At 48.4% G+C, this 22101-nt stretch overlaps 1 protein-coding gene across 1 annotated transcript in view; it reads left to right on the forward strand.

Annotated features, from left to right (window-relative positions):
• The window catches only part of CORO1C (coronin 1C), a 54790-nt gene that overhangs the window by 24845 nt on the left and 7844 nt on the right, over positions 1-22101 (forward strand). The window contains exons 3-5 of the mRNA XM_074921068.1: positions 12702-12824; positions 19889-20018; positions 21919-22100. Of these exons, the coding sequence (XP_074777169.1) occupies positions 12702-12824; positions 19889-20018; positions 21919-22100 (435 nt within the window). The remainder of the gene's footprint in view (positions 1-12701; positions 12825-19888; positions 20019-21918; position 22101) is intronic.

The following is a 22101-nucleotide window of genomic DNA, read 5'->3' on the forward strand; positions in this document are numbered from 1 at the left end:
GTGCCATGTAAGAATCTATTTAATGTCTCTGTAATCAGTGTAATGCTTCCTGTACATTAAACACAGTAAATAAGTGGTTTGCTTGACTAATCTGAGCCAGTTCTTTATGGCAGAAGTTTTTACGTAGACTCATGCTCCTAATGAAGCCTCTTTGTTTATGATAGCAATGACCAGGTTTTTCCACTGTCAGGGCTTCAGCTTTGAGCTCTGTGAGCATCACTTAATTCAGGAATGCACCTGAGCCAAACTACTCCTTGTAGCCCCGTATCAGATGGATAGGAAGGAGTGAGCTGGTTCCAAGAAGAGCTGGTCTAGGCACCTGCCAGCCCCTTCAGTTACTCTTTACATGATATAAGAATAATCTTGGTAAGAAAACAGCACCTCCGGGTACCATCGCAGCTGTCCTGCAGGTCTCCCAGATCATAGGGCTGTGTCTAGGCTTTATTATACTTCAGGCAATTCTTGTTATCCCCAGTACCTGACATACCAAGGAGAAGGGGCTTCCTCTGATCTTAGGCAGGGAAACACCCCTTATGTTCTCTGCTGTGCACAGTGCCTCTAAGTCTCCAATAAATAACCTCTCAGCGAGCCCGTATATACACTTTACTTCTTTCTCTTACACTTTGAATTTATTTGTAGAATCCCAGGGGTGTGATTTGCAAAACACACAGAAAAGTTAGGTTCCTGTCTGTTAGCCACGAGAATGGCCGGATCAAAGGTTTGGAAGGAGGCTGAAGAGATGGGTACAAAAGCCTTCCTGGCAGGCTCTTACAATGCTGTGGTATAAAAGCACACAAATGAGCAGGAGTGGTGTCTCAGACTGAAACAAATTCCTGTTTCTCCCTGATACACCGTGGAAAAAAAATGGCAGAGCATCTTCCTTCCACCCTTGTTGGAGAGCAGTGCTCTCATCTCCCCTTTCCGATGCAAATTCTTGTGATGAAAGTCTTTTTCTGTGACATTATTTTGTGACCCTCAAGCTTCTGTCTTAACTATAGACTTCAGATATCCTCAGTCTGTCATCAGCCCTGTCCTTTTTTCCCCGAGCTCCGTTTGCAGATCTGCCCTGTTTATATATAGAAATAGTGACCAGAATTGAATATAGCATCCCACATGGCGAGTGCGTTACAGGAACAGAGGCAGCGAGTTCTCACTTATGCCTCAGTTGTGCTAAGCGAGGCAAGCCAAACCCCTAGCCTCCTTAAATAGCTCTCCATTTTGCTCATCTTATTTAACAGCCCTTCTTTGCAAGCATTCTGGTCTGCACTCGTCTTCGGGCCACGTGTCCTGCTCTTTCCTGAGCCACGCGCGACGGCGCAGATCTCGATTTGCAATTCCTCGCTCACTCGCGTTGCATCAGGGCACAAGCAAACGCCGATGCCAGAGGGCACACGTCCCTTTTTCTTCCTCTTATTTCCCAATGTTTTCTCAGTCCCTGGCAGAAATTCTTAATTCTGAGTGATTTTTTTTTTTGTTTTTTTGTTTTTAAGTGCCATCTTACGTTTGGGGTTTTTTAGGTGTATTCAATTATTCCTCCCGCCTTCCTATTTGTCATTGCCTTTGTGCCCTCAACCACGTTTCTGTCTTACACAGCTATTTAATATTCATATATAAGGTTTCACGCAAAGCTGGAGGAACTCTGTTCCTAAACTCCCCCAGCCTGACACTTCCTTTCGCAACGCATTTGCTGGCTTTGCTCTAGCCCGTTCCTGCGTTTCTCATTTATTTTAATAGCCTCAGCTGATGAAACTGTTCCTCCAGTGCCTTCAACACCCAAACCCTTTTGATTTCAGTTTGAGCCCCTTTAGCCGAGGTTCTCACAGAGCTCCTCCAGCAAGATCCTCGCTGTTGTATTCGCAAGGATTGAGGAGGGGGGGGGAAGAAAGTTTTCTCTTTTTAAGCGAGTTTTAACCCAGGGTTTGGGTATGCTTTTAAAATTGAGCTGTAAGAACACGCTGGCTGCTCCTCAGAGCTCTCAGGCGGGGAGAGCGGCCCCGCAGGATCTGAGCTGCACTCCGCGTTCATTCTCGTGTGGGCTGCCCGCCCGCGAGGGCTGAGCCGAGCCCGCTCCTCCAAGGGCCCGTGTCACCGCACACAGGCAGGTTTTCACTCATTGGAACTGTGTTGGTGGTTTGGGTTTTTTTGTTTTTTTGTTTTTTTGTTTTTTTTCCCCAAGTTTCGGTCAGGACTGTGTTTTTTCTGTCGCGGCGCTGGCTCCTGGCTGCCCGGCGGGCGGGTCCCGGCCCCGGGCGGGGGCTGGGGCTGGTTTTTAGGGCGGGCGGAGCCCCCCGGACCCCGCTCCGCGCACCCACCATGTGCTGCGGCGGCCGCGCTGGCCCCGCCCCGCCGCGCGCGCGCACCCGCTCCCGCCGCAGCGGCACTGCGGCGGCCGCGGCTTTTTACCTAATATGGTCATGGCAGCGCTCGCGGCCGCCGCGCTGATTGGCGGGGGCGGGGGCGCGGCAAGTGCGCGGCCCCTTAACCCCTGCGCGGCCGCGGCGCCGCCCGCCCCGCCCCGCCCCTTCCGCCGCCACACGCGGGGACACGGTCACACAGAGACACGGACACACAGAGACACACACGCATGGACACAGACACACGGACACACAGACACATGGACACAGACACACGGACACACAGATGGACACAGACACGGACAGAGACACAGAGAGACACGGACACACGGACAGACACACAGACAGACAGACACGGACACACACGGACAGACACAGCCACACAGACACAGCCACACGGACACACACGGACACAGACACACATGGACACAGACACAGACACACAGACACACACAAGAGACACATGGACACACGGACACAGACAGACAGACATGGACACAGACAGACAGACACAGAGACAGACATGGACACAGACAGAGACACAGACACACACGGACACACAGAGACACACACATGGACACAGACAGACACGGACACACACACACGGACACAGACACAGAGACATGGACACATGGACGGACACGGACACACACACAGAGACAGACAGACGCGCACACCACCCACCCCCACCCCCCGTGCTGGCGAGGGGGGCTGCGTCCTCCCTGCGTGTCCCCCCACCTTCCAGCCCTGTGTGTTCCTCCCGGGGTGTCCACCCACATCTCTCCCTTCCATCGTCCCCGCGTGTCCCCCTCATCCCCCTCCTTTCCATCCTTGCGTGCTCGTGTGTCCCCCAGCTCCATCCCCGTGTATCGGTGTCCCCCCCTCAGCCCCATCTATTTCTGTCCCCCCAACTCCTCCCCTGGCTGGTGCAGCCAAGCGGGGTTTGGCCCTGGAAACACTTTGTCTGAGCCTCCTGTTTTCTTGCGGGCACACGTGCCGGGGCTGTGCCAGGAGCTCGCCGTTCCCGTGCTCCAGCCAGAGCCACGGCCACCGTCGGGCTTGCTGAACGTGGCAGCGCCGCAGGTCGGTGGGGCTGCAGGGGATGGCCTCTGTCGGGATGAGCCACGTACTTCCATAAAGCTGTAATTTCTATCGGTAAATGGCGTGGGGATGGTGAGGGAAGCTGATCAGCACACACCGGGGGAAAGCACTGAAGCCTCGCCTGCTCTTTCTGGGCCGCGGGCGACTGTGGGTTAGTGTAGAATATCGCCAACAAAGTGGAAGGTTGCAGGCTGTCAGGTTTGATTTTCTTTCAGCCTTATCCAGGCAGAACAGTGGATGCACAGGGAGGGAACCCCAGGATAAAACTCTTCAATCAAGCGGTGTGTGCCTCGGCCTTCACTTGCCGGCGGGCACGTGCCCAGCATCGGATTAGATGGAGATCGCCTCATCACCCAGGTTAGGTGGAGATCGCCTCATCACCCAGGTTAGATGGAGATCGCCTCATCACCCAGGTTAGATGGAGATCACCTCATCACCCAGGTTAGATGGAGATCACCTCATCACCCAGGTTAGGTGGAGATCGCCTCATCACCCGGGTTAGGTGGAGATCGCCTCATCACCCGGGTTAGGTGGAGATCACCTCATCACCCGGGTTAGGGGGAGATCACCTCATCACCCAGGTTAGGTGGAGATCACCCAGGTTAGGTGGAGATCGCCTCATCACCCGGGTTAGATGGAGATCGCCTCATCACCCAGGTTAGATGGAGATCACCTCATCACCCGGGTTAGGTGGAGATCACCCAGGTTAGATGGAGATCACCTCATCACCCAGGTTAGGTGGAGATCGCCTCATCATCCATCACCTCAGCATGGTGGGGAGTCTTTCAGGGAATTAGGGAAGAGTCAAACAAGTAAGGGAAGAAGCGATTCTCCTCGCATCCCCCAGAGATCTCTGGTTTGAGATCAGTTTTGGCCCTCTCTGTACAAAAAAGATGTGGCCAGGTTGGGGAGGGCCCAGAGAAGGGCTACAAAGATCATCAAGGGACTGGGAACCCGTGTGAGGAAATGCCGGAAGAATTGGGTTTGTTCAGCCTTGAGGAAAGAAGGCTCAGGGAGTCCTTAGCACCGTGTTCCAGTATTTAAAGGGTGTCTACGAAGAAGGTGGAAACTCCCTTTTACAAGGAGTCCCATGGAAAAGATGAGGATCATGGATACAAGTTACTCCTGGGGAGTTTCCGATTGGACGCAAAAGGAAAATTTTTCACAGTGAGAACAATCGGCCACTGGAATAATCTCCCCAGGGAGGTGGTGGATTCACCAACATCAGGCACTTTTAAGTTACGGCTGGACAGGGGGCAGGGTCAGCCTGTTTGGACTCTGCTTTTGCCCAGAAGCGTTGGCCCGGCTGCTCCTCGCGGTCCCTTCCCACCCGGGGTGCCGGGCTGGGTGTGTGCTCGGTGGCAGGTTGGGTGCTTTCACAACAGCGTTGTGCAAGGGCCGAGAGTCGGTTCTGCCTTGTTGTTCTGCCTTGCTTCTGCATGTCATTCCCAGCAGAACCAGCTCAGGAGCGCAGGTTATCCTCCGGGATGCTCTTAGGACGGGCTGCTCGTTTCCCGTTGGAGATCTCCCTGCCTCTGCTGTCGGAGGAGAGGGCTTGGGGGGGATCTACTGGCCCAATTTGATGGGTGATCCCCGTTTTACAGCCCAGATGAAAATTTTGTGGGTTTCTCGATGTGCTGAGGAAAGTGACTTGCAGATACCTGGGTTTAGTGCCGTGGTTCTGGTGCTGGATCAACATTACAGCAGAACAGGATACAATAATTTTTTTTTCCCCTCCTCAAATAATCTTTGCCGTTTGTATCTTTGAAGAAAAAAAAAAAAAAAAAGCTGTTGCAAAGAGTTCCTTTTCATCTAGGAAGATGCCTTCAGCTGAAAGTCATGTTACGTAAGGCCTTTAGAAGAGCTTGTTCAGTCCCCTTTGGATATAGCTTTTATTAGATTTTTCCATTTGTGTGCCTGGCTTCTCCTCGCCCTCCCTGCGCATAGGCAGCGCTCCTGCAGAAGCCGTGATCAGATGGGTGCCCTGAGAGGCGATTAGCCTGTGGGTGGGTGAGTGCACACCTCAGGAATGATCTTCTCGAAGGAGTATGTTGTTTTGCAAGTGACATGCCTTAGTGTTCAACCATGGCATGTGTAAGTTGTTAATCAGCTCTTCCAGATTCTCGTTCCTCCAGGAAGGGCTTAGGGGGGAAAAAAAAAAAACAACAAACCAAACAACAAACCAAAACAAACATCCTTTTCTGAATTGTGTGTAAAATAAAGCTGTGATGGGCTCGTTGAGCCTTTCCAGCAATTTTAGGGAGAGTGTGGAGGAAAGATATGAATTAAAATGAGTTAATGCTGTCTTGACTTTGGCTGCCACGGAGCCCCTGTCAGTCCCAGTCCTGTAGGTCTATCTCACAGCAACGTCCCTGTGAGAGAAGTTTGCAAGGTTGAAGACTATGAAGGGATATTTCCCCCTAAATTCTGGTCATTCTTCCATGCAGCTCCAAGTAGTTTTGAACGTTGGGTGGAGGACATTAAAATTCAAGGCATCTCTGCAGCAGCTTAATAAAAAAGCAAGACGTTGGTGGTTTTGAAAGATCTAAGTTACCTTGTGAACCAGTGGAACTGCTAAAACTTGGTTTCTCATGGATTTTTCCTACATCCTCTCTGCACAGAGCAAATGTTCCCCAGCTCCTTTACACGTCCTTTCGGGCAGTGCCCACCTCCTGTGGGTGCCTCACTACCCCATCAGGGTGCCTGTGCCACTCAGGGGGGGGACGTGGGCTTGAGTTATAACTGAGCCTTCCCTAGTGGGGCACTAATTTGGATTTCTTTCTTTTATTTCACCTTGGATGTTTCTCTAGAGCTGATTTTTAAAAAAATAATTTATCCCTGTCAGTTCAATTCTAACAGATTATCAGGTTCAGGTGTACTAAGGAAGAGAGAGCAGGCAGTGTGGCTAATAAATCTCATTTCTCCAGGAAAGCAAGCAACAGATACTGTCCCCTGTCTTACAGACAACCAATGGTCTATACAAATATTGCTGCAGTTTTAAGGCCTTGTCCAATAATGAAAATAGAAGTTGCACTTTGATAGTTTTGTCTGCAAGCGGGTACAAAAGAGAGATTGTTGTGCTTGGAGAGCACTACGTGTGATCCACATCCGCCGCCTTGGCTGCATGCAGTGGTTAAAACGGAGTGTAAGGTGTGGAGTAAGTCCTTATAAGTTGTGTATTTGTCCAACGTTCAGATGAAAAATAACGTTGCTCTACCAGCAGCATGAATTTCCGAGTAGTTGTCTCCATGGTGTAACGTCACTGGTTTACGTAGGACACAAGCGTCTATACACAAACCGTACGTGTAAGCACACTTACAGCAGGGTTACAGGCGGGCTTCAAATGGAGTAAAGTCCTGGTTTAGCTGTTTAAAACCAACTAAACTGAAATCTTGGAAGTTCAGGGACAAAATGAGTTCAACAGAAGCGATTGGAACAGAATGGCTCCTTACCCGGGTTCTGTCCAGACGTTCTTCTGTCTCCTCCTTCTCTGTCTGCATTTTTACTGGTTCCAGTTTATTTCACAGTGACTGATGCTGGAGTCCCGGCTTGTCTGTGCCCAGCTCTCAGGGATGAGCGTGTTTGGGTGACTGTTGCTCCCCGTGGATCCTTCGTGGGCACTGCTCCTTGCTCAGCAGCTCTGCCCTCCGCACGGCTGCTCGTCTCCCACCACCCCTGAACCACAGGGGGGTTTTACCACTTTACCCCAGAACCCTAAACTTTTAGGACCCCGATTAATTTTCCCTCAGTTGTAAAGGCAGTACCCCTGTTTTACTAACAGGGGAATTAACTGCTTTTGAAATCATACTTGAGGAATGGAACAGAAGAGCCACTCGGTATCTTTTTATATTAATATTAATTGTAATGTGATTTCTGGGCAACAGGTCTCTTTGTTTTGAATCTCTGCATCGTCTGCCCGAAGGGTTTCCTCAGATAAAAGTTTGCTGAACCTGAAGTTTAATTTTGAGGTGTGTTTAGAGCTTTCCTCTAGAAACTGGGATGGACGTTAGCTGAAATGCTGGAGCTGTGCTGCCCACCCAGCTCCGAGGGATTGGAGTTAACACTTAGGGTTGGGGGGCTGTTTATGTTGGGTTTTTTTTTTCCTTTTTTTGCAGCCAGAATGCGAGTAGCTGATTGTTGCGGTTAATTTTGTGAAGGATTCCGCAGCTAAACATACATTTTTTCAGTGTAGAGCATCCTGCAGTTTCAACCAGCTCTTACCTCTCCGGTCACCTGCACACCCTGACGCGGGAGGAAACTTCTGCAGCTCCTCTCCCAGCTCTGTCAGACGAACCTCACCACAGCTGCCTGAAACCCTCCAAACTGTGCTTTGAGCTGCAATGCCAAATCTGCCGGGGCCGTGCAGTGCCAGGGTTTTTAAAGCCCTGCTCGGGCAGGCTTGGCTTTGTGCTGGATTCCTGTCCGTCACCGTGGTTTTCTTCCCTCCTCTTTGTGCATCCATTTAGGTGTGGGCGCTCCGGAACAAGGGCTTTTGTCTCTGTTCTGTAGCAGGCTGTAACATGGACTGTAATGTCACAGCCCCGCAGCTGTCAAGGTGATAAAACAAGAACAGGAGCACTGCTGAGGAATTTTTGGAGGGCACAAGCGATCTTTATAGCGGTCTGGTTTGAAAGCCGTATGTAGTTATGAATGCCTGGAAGCCTCTTATTGCATGACATTACAGTAGACCTTTGGGGAGTACCACTTTTCATAATGTTCCAAATTAGTTATGGATGCCTTGATTGGTTTGCTGGGTGACTAATGACTATTTGTCATGGTCACGAGAGAGCAATGCACTTTCATTACATCCTACTGCAGTATTTTCTCCCAACTGCCTCCTGCCTGCCCAGCTGCTACAACCAGAGGTGGAAGTTCAGTGGCCAGAGCACATTAAACTTCACTCAAAGCTGCACTTTGTGAAACTTGAGTTTGTTGTAAGGAAAACACACAATTTAGCTAAGAAAAACGGAATATTTTTCTCTAACAAAAGGTGCTAGTTGGTTTGTATTTCAAACTTCGCAGTTGTGACCTGATTTCCTTCCTCAAACTTCTGCAAAGTAAGGGTGGGGGGAATTGCTTTTGCTTGTGCAACTCGATGCCACTTCCCTATTTTAAATGGCGATTTTAATGAGCGCAACCATGGGCTGGGGGAAGCAGCTGTTCTCCGTGATATTTTTACTGTAATCCATGAGCTGCTTCCTGCAACCAATTGCCCTTTTCTGGCAGAGAAGCGATCATAAGGCAGTCAAATGAATTCATGAAACTGCCACTTTTAGGAACACTTTTCCTGTGCTGCTTATCTGTCCCTTCTGAATTTAATGACAAATTATTTTTTTTTTCTTCTCATTATCTTTTTTTTTTTTTTTTTTTCTGATCTGGGAGACATGAAAGTACTAAATGAATTCATTCATTTGGAAAGGTCAGCTTACCGACCTGTTGAAGGACCTGAATATTGAGTGTGCTTCTAGTCAATGCCATCCAGCATATTAAAAGTAATCCTCAAATTCACCTTTTTGGCTAACTTTCTGTAAAATACAACTCTGAGTTTCCAGTGTTGTTACTGTGATGTGTTGCTCAGCCAGAGTCATAACGGATTATGAGAAGGGTTTAATTTCTTGAAGTTGTACCGAGTTAATTTTAAGCGGTGTATCAGCACTTGAGATTTATTTTAAATCCTTAACTAATTAAAAGATTACACTTTAGAAATAAATAAATAAATCCCCAAACCCGCAAGTATTACGGTAGCATGAAAATGCACCCATTTGGCAGCAAAGTCGCAAACCTCGTGGTGCTTTTATGGCAGAGGAGTCTTTTAAAAGGAATTGCATTAAGAAATGTTGAATTTGGGAATTTTACAGGCTGGTGGTTTTTTTAATACCCTACTGCAGGCTTTCTGGTCTTTCCCTTTTGGCAAAGCCCCACAAATAATTGTTTTTAAAGCTCTTCTGTGCACAGCAAGTCCCACACGATGCCAGGAATAGGGGTCCCCTGCTCCGGAGAGGGGAACGCTGCCGGGAGGAGGAAGCCTGCGGTGTAGCCTGCACAGACACTATTTGCAAACCTGGCTTAGAAGTGTGGCAAAGTTACACATTTGAGTTCAAAACCTGCTTGTTTTTCACCCTGCGGGGTGGCTGGGGGGAAGGTGTGCTGGGTCAGGACCTGGGGTGGTGACATGGGTTATTGTCCTTTGACCAATCCCCGTTGAAGGGTCACGCTTTCTAATAAAATTGTTTTTTTAAAAAAAAAAAAAAAAAGTGAAACAGATGAAGTGCATTTAGAAGCGTTGCTGAGGAGAGCTTTTGCTCAGTGCTAAGTGTTCAGGAAAACACCATGGTTTCCTCTGCCCTGGGAAGACAGTTTTGTGTCTCTGACCACAAGTCAGTAGCTTCTCTGAAAGTGGTTGGACTTCCCCTTAGCCAAACCACAGCTCCGAGCAGCACGGCAGCCTTTTGACAGTAAGCCCTTCTGTCCATTTTCATCCTTATTTATTCTCATTTTGCTCTTTTGACGCTATTCTTCGTGGACCCTGGTGAGCACCTGAGTTGGTCCTCTCGTGTCGGGGTTGGTGCTGTGGGGCTGTGCATCTCCCCAGCGTTGTCTTCCTCTGCCAGACTCTGGGGAGCTGTTGTGTTTGCAGGCAGTGGGACATCTTCTCTTGTTTGTACTCTGCTTGCTTGGTTTTGTAATTTTTTGTGAATAAATATGCTCGAGGTTGCTTGAAGTTAGTTCATCTCCCACATTGCTTCGAAATAACGTCTCGCTTTCCCCACCCTTACTCTGTTCCCTGGTTAGAAATGGTTTTCATATGTCACTATCCGCATTCAGGCAGGAAAAAGGTGCGCTTTATAGAGGATGCAGATAAGCATCTATTCCCCTAGAACATGGTGCAAAGATATTTCTGCTCAGTTTGGTTTAACTTCCCCTTAGTGCATCTGCTAATTTCTTCTTGATGCAGATAGCCCTGGCCTGAGAAATGTGTGCTGTCCTTGTCCAAAACAGCCATGCCTGTGCATCCATCTCAGTCCTTCAGCTTGATGACAGGACTGAGTTTTATTCTAGCTTGGTGACAAGACTGAGCTTTACTCTTGCTGGCTGCTTCGCCTGCTGGGGGAAGAGGACTCGCTCCCCCGGGGGAGCTGGAAGCCGGTGGTTGCGCTGGTCCCTTCTGCTTTCGGGCATGGGGAGCTCACACAGAGCCTCCATCATCTCCTTTTCCTCGCTGCCCTCGGAGCCCCGCCGTTTAGTGAGCTAATGCAAGTACAAGAGAGCTGGTTTAAAAAACGAGCTCCGGTTTAGGTGATCAAAAGCAGGCGGTGGGGTTGCCTGGTCCCTGCGGTCAGCTGGCTGTCACAGGCAGTTGGCGGCTGCTGCTCGTGCTGTTCAGGTTCATCGTGATCAAAACTGAAAGGTGAAGTTTGTGGTTTAATTTGTTCAAATTGAGTTGTGTTTTTTTTCTTTTTTTTTCCCCCCTCCCTGCAGTAATAAATTACTGTAAAAACTCTAAACTAAACTGACAAGCGCTCGTGCTGCCTGCAAATAATTACCATAGGCTCCTCTTAGAGGATTACTCTGAGCCCTGTCTAGGAGCAAGAACAGGTAGTCACTGATGTCTTGCAATATTAGTCATATTTTTTCTTTTGATTTAGTTCTATATTTGTATTTAGCCTGTAATGTGACTTCTGAAATATGTCCACGCGCATATGTTCTGCATGGTTCTTTTTTTAATTAGATAAATTAAAATGGATGTACTATACATGTCAGTCGGATGTATTAATTTCTTTAAATCCCATTTCGCGTTATGGCATCCAAGAGGGATTACACAGACTTTAATTTCTGGATGTCTGGTTTATGGTTTTTCATCTACAACACTTTCACTTTTAATAATTTCAAAAGCATTTGAATCACGGAGACAGGTTTTTTGGGTTGGTTTTTTGTTGGTTTTTTTTTTGAAAGCTAATTTTGGCCATTTAGGAAATAGTGGTTGTTTTGTTTCTATAATTTAGTCTGTTTGGATCTATATCTTGGTTTGCTCTAGTAGAGGTCTGCAGGTCAGTAGTCTTCAAAAGCCAGTGTCCAGCATTATTCTGATCCTTTGTGAGTAAACCAGCGTTGAATAGGACCAGCCTTCTGCACGGAGATGGGTAGGAGGCATATATTAAGAGATGTAACCTCCAAGGTTGGGGAATGTTATCGTCAGATGGCAGAAATGAAATGCCAGCCATATCTTCTGCGTGTTTAGACACAAAAGAAGACCACCCCGGCCCAGACCTCTCCCTCCTGTCTCTCTTCTCCCATCGCTCATGAAAAGGCCATTCCCTGGAAACAAAACCCCTTGGAGCGGGACCCGGGTTCTGGCCCTGGAAGCACAGGAGTCTCCAGTGTATGTGTCGTCATGTATTTTAAATATTGCTTCCTCTGTGTGCAAGACTTGATCAAGAGCGGTAACGAGGATTGGCTAGAGTGATTTTTATTTCCTTTCACACAGAGGAACCTGGAGTATTAGGTGCATCAGCAGTTTGGGGGGGCTCAGGTGCTTCAAGACTCCACCAGCGAAATATAGAGCCGGTTGGCAAAGTTGGTGCCTTTGCAACAACTACATTGGCATCACTAGATTTGTCTCAGTTCAGACGGGAACATCTCATTAGCTTGTACTCTTGGAAAGTTTATCTGTGTAGTGAGCTTGGCTTTGGCAGCCTGCTGGTGGCCTTGGTCCTCCAGCCATAGAGGGGCAGGTACACATCAGGGGTGGGTGGCTGTGGCAGTCTGGGTCAGCAGTGTTTGTTCCTGAAAACAGTATTTTACTTAGCACAACTGTGTCCTAAAAACGTTCCATCTGAGCAAAATACTTCTGTGATGAAAACAAGCATACTTGGTAAATTCAATGACCAACAACACCCTTCAATTAAGATTTTAGCTTGGTTATCTTTAGCTGGCGCTGGCCACCGTGGTGAAGCACAGCCAAAACCAGAGCTCCACTGGTCAGGCAGAGCCCTCTTCCTGAAACACTAAGGTTGGATGAAGGGACTGCGTCGTAGCAAATCCTGAGACACGGGCAGCAAAGCCCCTCCGGTGCTGAACCAGTTGATGCTGGAGAAGAGAGTTGCTGGTTTGTTTCCTCTACGGATGCATGAGACGATTCAAATGTCATGAAATTGTGAATACTGAAAGAGTTAATGGAGAAGGAGGAAGCATCTTCCTCCACTCTGTCTGTGTATTACAGCTCTTTTTCTTGTTTCCCCCCTTCAGACAGGCAGGATTGACAAGTCCTACCCAACAGTGTGTGGCCACACAGGTCCGGTGCTGGACATAGACTGGTGTCCTCATAATGACCAGGTCATCGCCAGTGGCTCGGAGGACTGCACCGTCATGGTAAGGGTATTTCATTTATCTCGTGGGCTGGAGTTTGCTTCATGCCAAGAATGCTGCTGCAGACCACATTTGTATTTCTGAAGACATCTCCTGTTCTGAGGCCGAGGGCAGAGTCCTTGCTGATGGGCTTTCTGCCTGTTTGGTCCCGGTTTAAGGAATGATGCTGTCTTGGCTGCAGGACCTAGCTAAAAATTGGAGCAAAACTAGCCAAGTGAGCTTTATTACCTGTGTAACAGCAGAATTTGCTCTCACAGTTGGTGCTTTCTTCTCGTGTTACTGTCTGAGAAGGTGCAACCTCAGGCTTCTGAGAAGAGTCTCTTCAGCACTGAGATGGGACTTTGTGTAATGGACTTGGCCTGTGTCTTCCTGGCTTTGTCTTCAATTGTTCTTCCATTTTCCCTTCCCCTGGGGCTTCGTCTGATGTTTGGGAAGAGGAAAGAGGAGAAAGAGTGCCAGGCAGTGGTGAGGTGTTTTGTTTTTCAGCGCTTGGCAGAAGGCAGTGGTGGTTCCTTACCTCATTATCCTAATGGATGCAGTGGTGTGTGTTGGGAAGAGGTGGGGACTGGAGGCAGAGAAGCCCATCGGCTTTCAGAATTACTTCAGCCCTCAATTTAAGGGTGATGTGCTTTAATTTTTTTTTTTTTCCTATATCTGCAGGTTGTGAGTAGATGTCAGGAGGGCTTTTTTTAATAAATAAAAAATAATCCAAATTCTGCACCTGCCAACCTTGGTCCTGAGACCTATTTTACCTCAGTCAGAGCTCACTGAACAATAGACGACCTTGCTCTGTGATGGATGTGGAATCCTGTGTATGCAAACACAGCAGAATAAGTGAAAGAAAATCCTTGTAAGATGAAATAACGCCAAATAACTTCAGTGATCTTTGGCCATATTTAGAAATGCTGTAGGCTGAATGTTATATTGAAATCTTATTATAGATCATGTCAGATAAATTCCTTTGCTTCTGTTCATCGTTAAAATGTTTGGGAGGGGATTCATCCCAAGAGGCTTATCCTGGGACAGCTCTTGCCTGTGATCTCTCAGTCTTGGAAGCTGAAGCATGTTAACAAAATGTACTATATTTAATATTAAACAAAACAACAAGCTTCTGTGTTTGTAATGTTCACTACGGGGCTAGAATGAAGCTTTGAAGGATGCAGGAATATTTCTCCAGAAACCAGGATCCCGAAGGCTGCGCATCGGAAGGGAAGGTCGCTGAAACATGAGCGTCCGCAGAAGCGGGCGAAGCTGAGGTCCATCGCTTCCTTCTTGGCAAAATCAGTCTCTAATCCAAGTGCGATGAGAAGTATGTTGCGAGGCTCCAGAGGGATTGAATTACGTAGAAAAAGCAACAGCGTTCAATTACAAGTTGTCCAAATGCTCCTAATGCAGACACAAACTGTCTGCAAGAATCTGAGCCTCCGACGGCGCGCGCAAGCTCCGTGGGGAGGGCGCTCGCGGCGGGTTGTCTGCTCATCTGCTCACACCAAAGCGGGGAGGTGAGTGTCCCCTCCCTCCCTGGAGGCAACAGGCCTGGGGACAGACACAGCACAACGTGTCTGTCCCCACATGGCGCACGTGGCTGGCTGTGAGGCTGCACCTCGCGTTCGCGTGCGGTACCCGTTGGCGTGACCGTGACTCGAGTGGAAGGGAGCGGGCAGCTGCGAGGGTGAGATAAGTGAGTCCGTGCTGTGCTTGAAGGAACAAGCTGATGCAGCTCACGATTTGGAAGGTGTTAGGTGCACGTTAGCTGGAGGTTTAGAGAGCGGTGAAGCCGAGTAGCCATGAAGAAAGCAGAGAGGAGCTGAAGGCTGAAGTTGAATCTCCCGTTAAGTACCAGGTAACTTCTGATGGGAAATGATGTATCCCAGATCGTTTGGGACAGTTGTTAGCTGGGCTGGACAGAGCTAGAGTATGTAGGGTAAAGAACAACCCTGGCCTGGACTGTTTGGAAACAAACTGGATGAGCTAATGAGCCTTCCCATTTTCAATTGCTTTTCTGTCCTGGCACGAGTAATTTAGCATCCTGTTTTCTTTGCTTTTCTTCAATAAAGGTTCTGGAGTCCTGCTTCCTGAACAGCCTGTCACTGAATAAATTCCTCTTACTTTAAAGGATATGTGGTTGTTCATCAGCTCTGAACTCTTCATTAGCCAATGTGAAATGAGAAAAAGTGATGTTGTAGCGGAAATCACGCAGCTTTCTGCAGAAGCGCCAGCTGCTTTTAAAAAAATACCAAATGTTTGTAAAAACCATCTGTGCCTTGGCACTCAAGGATTTAGGATCTTGCCCTCTGCCACAAAAGATCTCATCAGCTAGATAGGTGTTGAGGGGAGGGAGCAGGGCTTTGAGATGCTCTCTCTGGGATGAAGAGGGCTGATTCCCTGCAGCTGTAACTTTGAACTGTCTGCAGCCTTTGTGTTCCACAAGGAAGGTTACCTCGGCCCTTTCAAAAGCTGGAAGCATTTTCATATAAATAAAAACTCAAGATTTGTGGCGGGTGGAAAGACCCTGTGAGCTGCATATAGACCTTGGACAGGTATTCGAGCTCCTTAGATTAGGGGTTGAAATCAGGGACTGGGAAAGACATCTTTTTCTGATACTGTTGGGCTTCGTAGTTTGGAGAGCTTTGGAGGTTTAACTCTTTATAGCTGCATCGAGATTTTTCTGATGAAAGGCACTTGATAGGTTCAGGTTATACGCTCATTAATTCTGTTGTCACATCCGATGCATTCAGAAATCATTTGGAGGTAGAGAAGAAAAAGATGGTGGAGGGCAACGCTTAGGACATCTCACCCTCGCAAGACCACCTTTGTGCAGGTCGTGGTGCCAGTGGGTATAAGCACGTCGCTGGCTGATCCCAGCAGAGGAAGAAGTAGAACGGACCCCTCCAAAACACTGCCTGCTTTCTTCTCTGGGGGAGCGTAGGCTCGTGGAGGAGAGAACACTCTTCCTTCATCCCACGCCGGGTATTCCTCGGGGCACGCGTTGGCCTCCGTCCCCTCCTGCCCTTGCCAGTTGGGAGTGTGAAGCCAACAGATTCCTTTTGAGTTGGCAAATACAACTCCCTTGAAGTGGTTCGAGATATAAAGAAATACTTGTAGTCTGCAAGTGTTTAAATATTTCCTCTTTATGCCTTGTTCTCGGTTCTCCAGAACGTGGCCCACTTCATACATGGAGTGTAACACGAGAGCCCCGATCAGACACACGGTGTGATGTGGGAAATGGCAGTAGCCTCTCTGCCCCATTTCCTGGTTCCTTGTTGAATTTTTCTCTTCTTTTGCAGAAGAGTGGAGTGGGGAGTCCCCATCTCCTTCACTCTGAATTGCTCTCAGACAGACTTTCTTTAAAACGCCGCGGCATGCAGATACCTTCTGCGGCCTCTTCTGGTGTGCTCTTTGAAGAATTGTTTTCTCGTGCCAACAAATAAGGAATTACTTAAATATTCATGCTCGATATTCTGTTGAACGACTGTAATGTACTGCAGGTTTTTTAATTCAGCTGGAAAAATGTTTGATTATAAAAAGGCTTGTAGATGGTATCAGAGGGCCTTTCTCAGATAGCGATAATTTGCTTCATCAGAAGGTGAATACTAATGAGTTTGCACGTAATGGCTGGAGTAGAGCTCTTTTGATTGAGCAAATTGTTCTAAAAAGTCAACCAGAGCCCTTGCAGTGACCTGGGACTCCAGGCTGTTAGACAGTTAGGACGTGGTGCCAGGACCGTGTGGAGAAGGTCTTACAGCTACAGAAAATGGATGCACGAAGGGCCTTTTCCTGCAGCGATACCAGAGCAGGGATGTAGATAAAACCCAGGGCTCAAACTCATTTATTTCCTCACATAATGTGAATTTAGGAATTGATGTTGTTTTCTAGAAATTGAGTTAATCTTCTCTGCAGGTTGGTGCAGAGCCAGAGAGACAGGTTGTGATTGTCTTTAAAGGGTATAAAAGAAGTGCTGAAAAGGTTTGCTTTATTTTCTTTCTCACGTGCTGTTTGTGTAAAACCTTTTCCCTCCTGCTCTTCCTCTGAGACCCAAACCTCTACACACCACGGTGGCGTGACTTCACTTCCTCGATCACAAAAAAACCAAGCCATGCTAATTTAAAAAAAAAACAACCACAATACCATAAAAAAACCCCAACAACCCAAACACCCCCCCACACACACAAGTGGGAGAGCTGACAAACCTTAACTGATGCCCAGTTAATATATTTTAATAGTTAATATATTGCAATATTTTATGGTTTCCTTTGTGTACTGATCCCAGGTCCTCACCTCCAGCAGGCTGGGTCCTGCATCCAAAGTGAAAGTGCCTTAATTTGCCTTGTGAATCTAATTTCATCCCACGCTGAAGACAGGCACCCCACCCTATGCAGGAATGAGTGGGCCAGGTCGCTTGGGAGCATACCCTGACCTTTCACACTCCTAGCTTTTTTTTATTATTTTTTTTTTTCAATACCAAGCAGGATTATTAGGTCAATAGTTTCTGTAATCTGCAGAGGGTTCCACTTGTCTGTAAACTATAGGGGCTTTCCCTTAAAGAAAAAAAAAATTGTCTGTCCTCCAGAGGCTTCTAAAAAATCCTTTTTATTGGTGTTTTGCCACTTTCCTGCACTTGCTGGCTCACGTTTAAACTTGGTGCTGGACTTTTCTGGCACACAAGTTCCTTTGCTCCGGCTGTGCTTGCACGGGAGGATCCCTGATGGCAGAGACAGCACAAAACAAACGGGGATCTCGGGGTCCTGGACCCTTTGCTCTGGCTGCCCCGCGGCAGGGATGAGGTTGGCTGCAGGTGTAGAAGCTGCTCGGTCCTTGCGTGCTTTCTCTGCAGGTCACACTTGGCCCAGAAGCTTGTGCTTCTCCTGGGTCGTCTTGTGAATAAATTCAAGTTTCAAAGCTTCCCCCACAAAGAGAGTGAGGCTGAGAGAGCTGGGACAGGCTGTTTTATCCCACCGTTTCTCTCAGGGGAAGAAATGGCCATGCTCTCAAGGCTTGGCATTTTTAAGGGCTCGTCGAGACTCCGGGATAACCCTGTCTGGCTCCCTGTTTAATCCTCAGTATAACACCCATCTTGCCTAGGTCAGTCTTGCCTCTCATGGCCTTTTCATCTACTGGAGAAGCGGTTTGGGTGGTTTTTTTTCTGTTTCTCATGCCCATGTCAGCTGTGCCCCAACGTCGCTGTCAGACCCGAGCAGCTCGTGTCGAGCATCCTCTGCCCCTGCCCTGGTGTCACCCAGCGCTCTGCCCGGCACCTCCCGTACCCTGGTGGCAGAGCCCCTGGCTCTCCTGCATTGCCTCTTCTCCTGGGATCTCCCAGCTCTCATGTTTTCTTTCCAACTTTCTTACTGGTTTAGGTAATACCTGTTTCTGCAGCATTGTGTTAGGATGTTGGGGGGAAGGGGGGGTTTGGAGGTGGTTTGTCTGAGACCTGAAAGTTCTCCTGTCAGCAGACGTGTTTTAAACTCTTGCTACTGTCAGGTTGTTATTCCCTGACTGGCAAGAAGAAAGCTGCTTCTGTAAAAATTGGCAGCTTTGTCACCCACTTTTATCGTGTAGTGGGGAGGTGAAATGATTTGTTGCTGTTCACGAGCAGCACAGCCCTCTGCGAGCGTCCTGTGGCTGCAGGTGTGGAATTGGAAACGAGCAGGACAAACATCCTGCTTCTCCAGGCTGAACAGCTCCAGTTTCCAATTTTTAAAACACGACTGCTGGTAAAAGCCTCAGTTTGTGTCATCGTCTTGTTGCTAGCGCTGGTCCATCAGGCAGGAGGAGAAAGAGGGATTTTTTCAACCCTCGCAGAGCAATTGTCCGCTGGGGTTCGTGCCCGTCGCAGGTCATTCCTGCTGGGATGCTGAGGGTGCTGAGAGCTGCCTTGGTGAAAAGTGAAATCATTTTAGGGTTATTTAGAGGTGAGCTGGTACGCGCTGAGAATGTCTGCATTTCAGAGGGGTTTATTTGAGCAGCAGCCATCCCTGTGGGAAGGGAGAAACTGGGATTAGCGCAGCAATCCTGTCTTGGCCGTACGCATGTCTGTCTGCATCCCTTCCAAAATGTGCTCAGCTCGCATCTGCTGGCTCTGACAGCTTGCTTGGACATGGTGGGCAGGGTCTGGCAAGCCCTGTTCTCTCACTCCAGAAAAAGCAAACAATAGAAAGCGAAGCAAATGTGCTCTAATGCTGCCACCTATCTATAGGGAGCTATAATTGCTCGCTGATGGGCTTTCCACTGTTTTAATACACTGTATGTAGGTCAAATTCAGTTCAAAGATGGTTGTCCAGTGCTGAATTTCAGGAATAGTTTCGGTAGGGCTGATCCTGCCTTGGGGCATGGGGTGATGGGTTAGTCTCTCCCACCCCTGGTCCCTGCCAGTTGGGGAAGCTGCCTCCTTCGGTGCATAAACCTGCTCTGCCTCCGCAGCTGGAATTCCAGTGCTCTGCCATCCTTGGGGGTCTCTTCCCCCTCCCGCTGGCACTTTCCTGAAGAAAGGTTGTGTAACCAAGCAGGCGAGAAGTGAACGGGCAGTTTGCTGCCTTCAAAGGGAGTTTCTGCAATGCCAACGTGGGCTGCTTTAACCTTTGCCAGGACCAAACTGCTCTCCCCCATTTGGACAGCATCTGAAAGGAGGCTCTAAACATAATGTGCAAACTCATAAAAGCAGGCACCAGTATAGCTGCAATATCGTCCCTCTGAGGGACCAGCATAATTTGAAGAGACAGCAGCTTGTTCAGATGGAATTTGAGCTGCAAGGCAGATTTTTTTGATTCCTCCTCAGGCAGCATCTAAGATGAATGGATCTCTGGACACGGCGGTAACGGGGCGTTTGCGGCGTAAGGAGCCGGTGGTTACGTGCCGGCAGCCCAAGTGGGGAAGGATGTTACAGCCCGAGTGAAGGTTTCTTGGTGGCTGGGAACGGTTCCCTCCTCGATTCTCTCTTCCTGTTTATATTGAGAAGTGACAACTCGGCCTTCTGCCGCGGCACGGCGCAGGACGCAGGAAGCAAACGGGTTACACGCTCTTCAGAGGGGGTGGCCCTTGGCTAACCATCTTTCCTTTCCCCTTTCCAGGTGTGGCAGATTCCCGAGAACGGGCTCACCCTGTCCCTGACAGAGCCGGTGGTGGTGTTAGAAGGTCATTCCAAGAGAGTCGGCATCGTGGCTTGGCATCCGACGGCACGCAACGTGCTGCTGAGCGCAGGTACGGTGCCTCGGGGCTCTGGCCTCAACAAGCATCTCTCCCTTGCATTTTGCTTCCACGCCAGGTGTTTCGGAGAAGAGCTTGTTCACTCCTTTTTCCTTCTTTCCTCTCCCAGCTGCTCAGGGCTGGTGGATCACAAGACTAGTGGCAGAGCCTGGGGACACGTGGCTGACAGTCCCCCCTCCCTTATCTTGGCCTTTTATTACCTTCAGTTCACAGGGACAAGAGCCAGGAAATCGTCTGGAGGCATGAATTACAGTATTAAAATTGTTTCAGACTTTATTTTATCTGCAAGCTTCATCTGCTAACTATTTACATCTGCACTCTCCTCATCCCCGTTTCCATACAGTTTTATAAAAAGCCCAACTGTTCCTCCTTTTCGCTGATCTCTGCAAGGTATCCCAGAGCCTGGCTGTTCCTTCCACACGCTTTCATTTTCAGTGTTCTCCAAATCATCTTCTGGACGGGTGTGATCTATGCAATGAGATTCTTTTGACCACTGAAAAAGAGTCGCATCATTATGGAAATAAAATGGATATAAGTCATTATCCATTAGCACGGCCTGAGGCTTTCCTAGCATGACCTTTAGGTTGAAGCCCAGTAAAAGAAGCCAGTCCTTCCGGCTGGACTGTCAGATGGGCTGTGTGTTTTCTGTTGATATCAATGTTTTCTGAGGTACCCGTTTGGTTTTGATCTCGTTTCCCCAAAAATGCTTAGAGTGGCAGAACTTGTGGCAATTAACGTAACAAAACTCTGTGTGAAAATGTACAAAAGGAGAAGGTGATATTATTTTTTTTTAGGTAGTTTCCTCAAACTCCTGTACTCACAAGTAGCAAGATGTGTGTCCAGGCTCTCCGGCCAGGATTACTCCTACAAAACACAAAGGACAAGGGGAGCTGTTAGGTCGTTGCAGTCTCCAGGGTTCCTCCTGGTGACAACACACTGATTTTGGATGTCTTTTGTGCCCTTTGGGAGTTCAGTGATTGTTATCTTTTGCCTCGTTACATATTTTCACCCCTCCAGAACCTTAGGAGGAATTGCTGTCACACATTGTGCTTTCCTTCCCTTACCTGGTACTCCAGTCCTGTTCTTTATTTTGCTGTCATCTTATTTTAGGTTTTATTCTTTGTCTTCTTGCTGTCCGGGCCTCGAACAAAACCACCCACCTGATGGCTTGTAGTCCTGGTGCAACTGCTGACCTCAGCTTTTGCTGCCTGCCACTCTTTTTTCTCTTTGTTCTGCTCTTTCTCCTGCTCTCAGCTGCCTGTTTTCCATCTCTGCCACTTCTACTCTTTCTACCACAAATCTCTCTGCTCTGAGAAGTCAAGGACTGGCTGCCAGCCAGGATTCTCACCTATGGAGTTGTAAGAACATCGCTTCTTGCCCTTGGTAGTCTCTTCCCCTGGAGTCCTGCAGCTGAGCCAGGACCCAAGAGCTTCTGCACGAAGCTCCTGCAATAGCGGTGGCCAGGGCACGTTTCACGGACCTTTGGCTGCACCAGGACCTCCTGCTTTTCCCTTCGGCTTCCTCTCTGCCGGGGACCTTTCCTGACCCTCCTGCCCGCCCCGTGCATGCAGGCAGTGGTGGTGGCCAGCTGTGGAACCGGTGCCCAAATACTCCCAAATAAACTGCCTTTCTTTGGGACAGCTACAGCACCTCCGAGAAGGTGCTTGGCAATATCAAGTTTTGTGCTTGCTCCAGCTGCTTGGTCCCTGCTCTGAGCCTGTATTTGAGTGAGGATGTGCTGCCTGGGCTCTGCCTACATGATGGTGCACAGAGCGTGTTTAAGAGTCAGTATCTGAGGCTTTGGAGCTGCAGCAGATTTTATTCCTGCTGCTGGTTTGGTGTTTTTTTCTGCCCACACCAGTGTTGTGACTTCAGTTGCTGTTTTCTTTTTTAGGTTGTGATAATGCAATCATCATCTGGAATGTGGGAACAGGTGAAGCCCTCATAAACTTGGATGACATGCACGTGGATATGATTTACAATGTGAGCTGGAATCGCAACGGCAGCCTAATCTGTACATCTTCCAAAGACAAAAAAGTTCGGGTTATTGACCCCAGGAAACAAGAAATTGTTGCTG

The sequence above is a fragment of the Athene noctua genome, chromosome 17 (genome assembly GCF_965140245.1).
Source record: "Athene noctua chromosome 17, bAthNoc1.hap1.1, whole genome shotgun sequence".
Taxonomy (NCBI): Eukaryota; Metazoa; Chordata; class Aves; order Strigiformes; family Strigidae; genus Athene; species Athene noctua.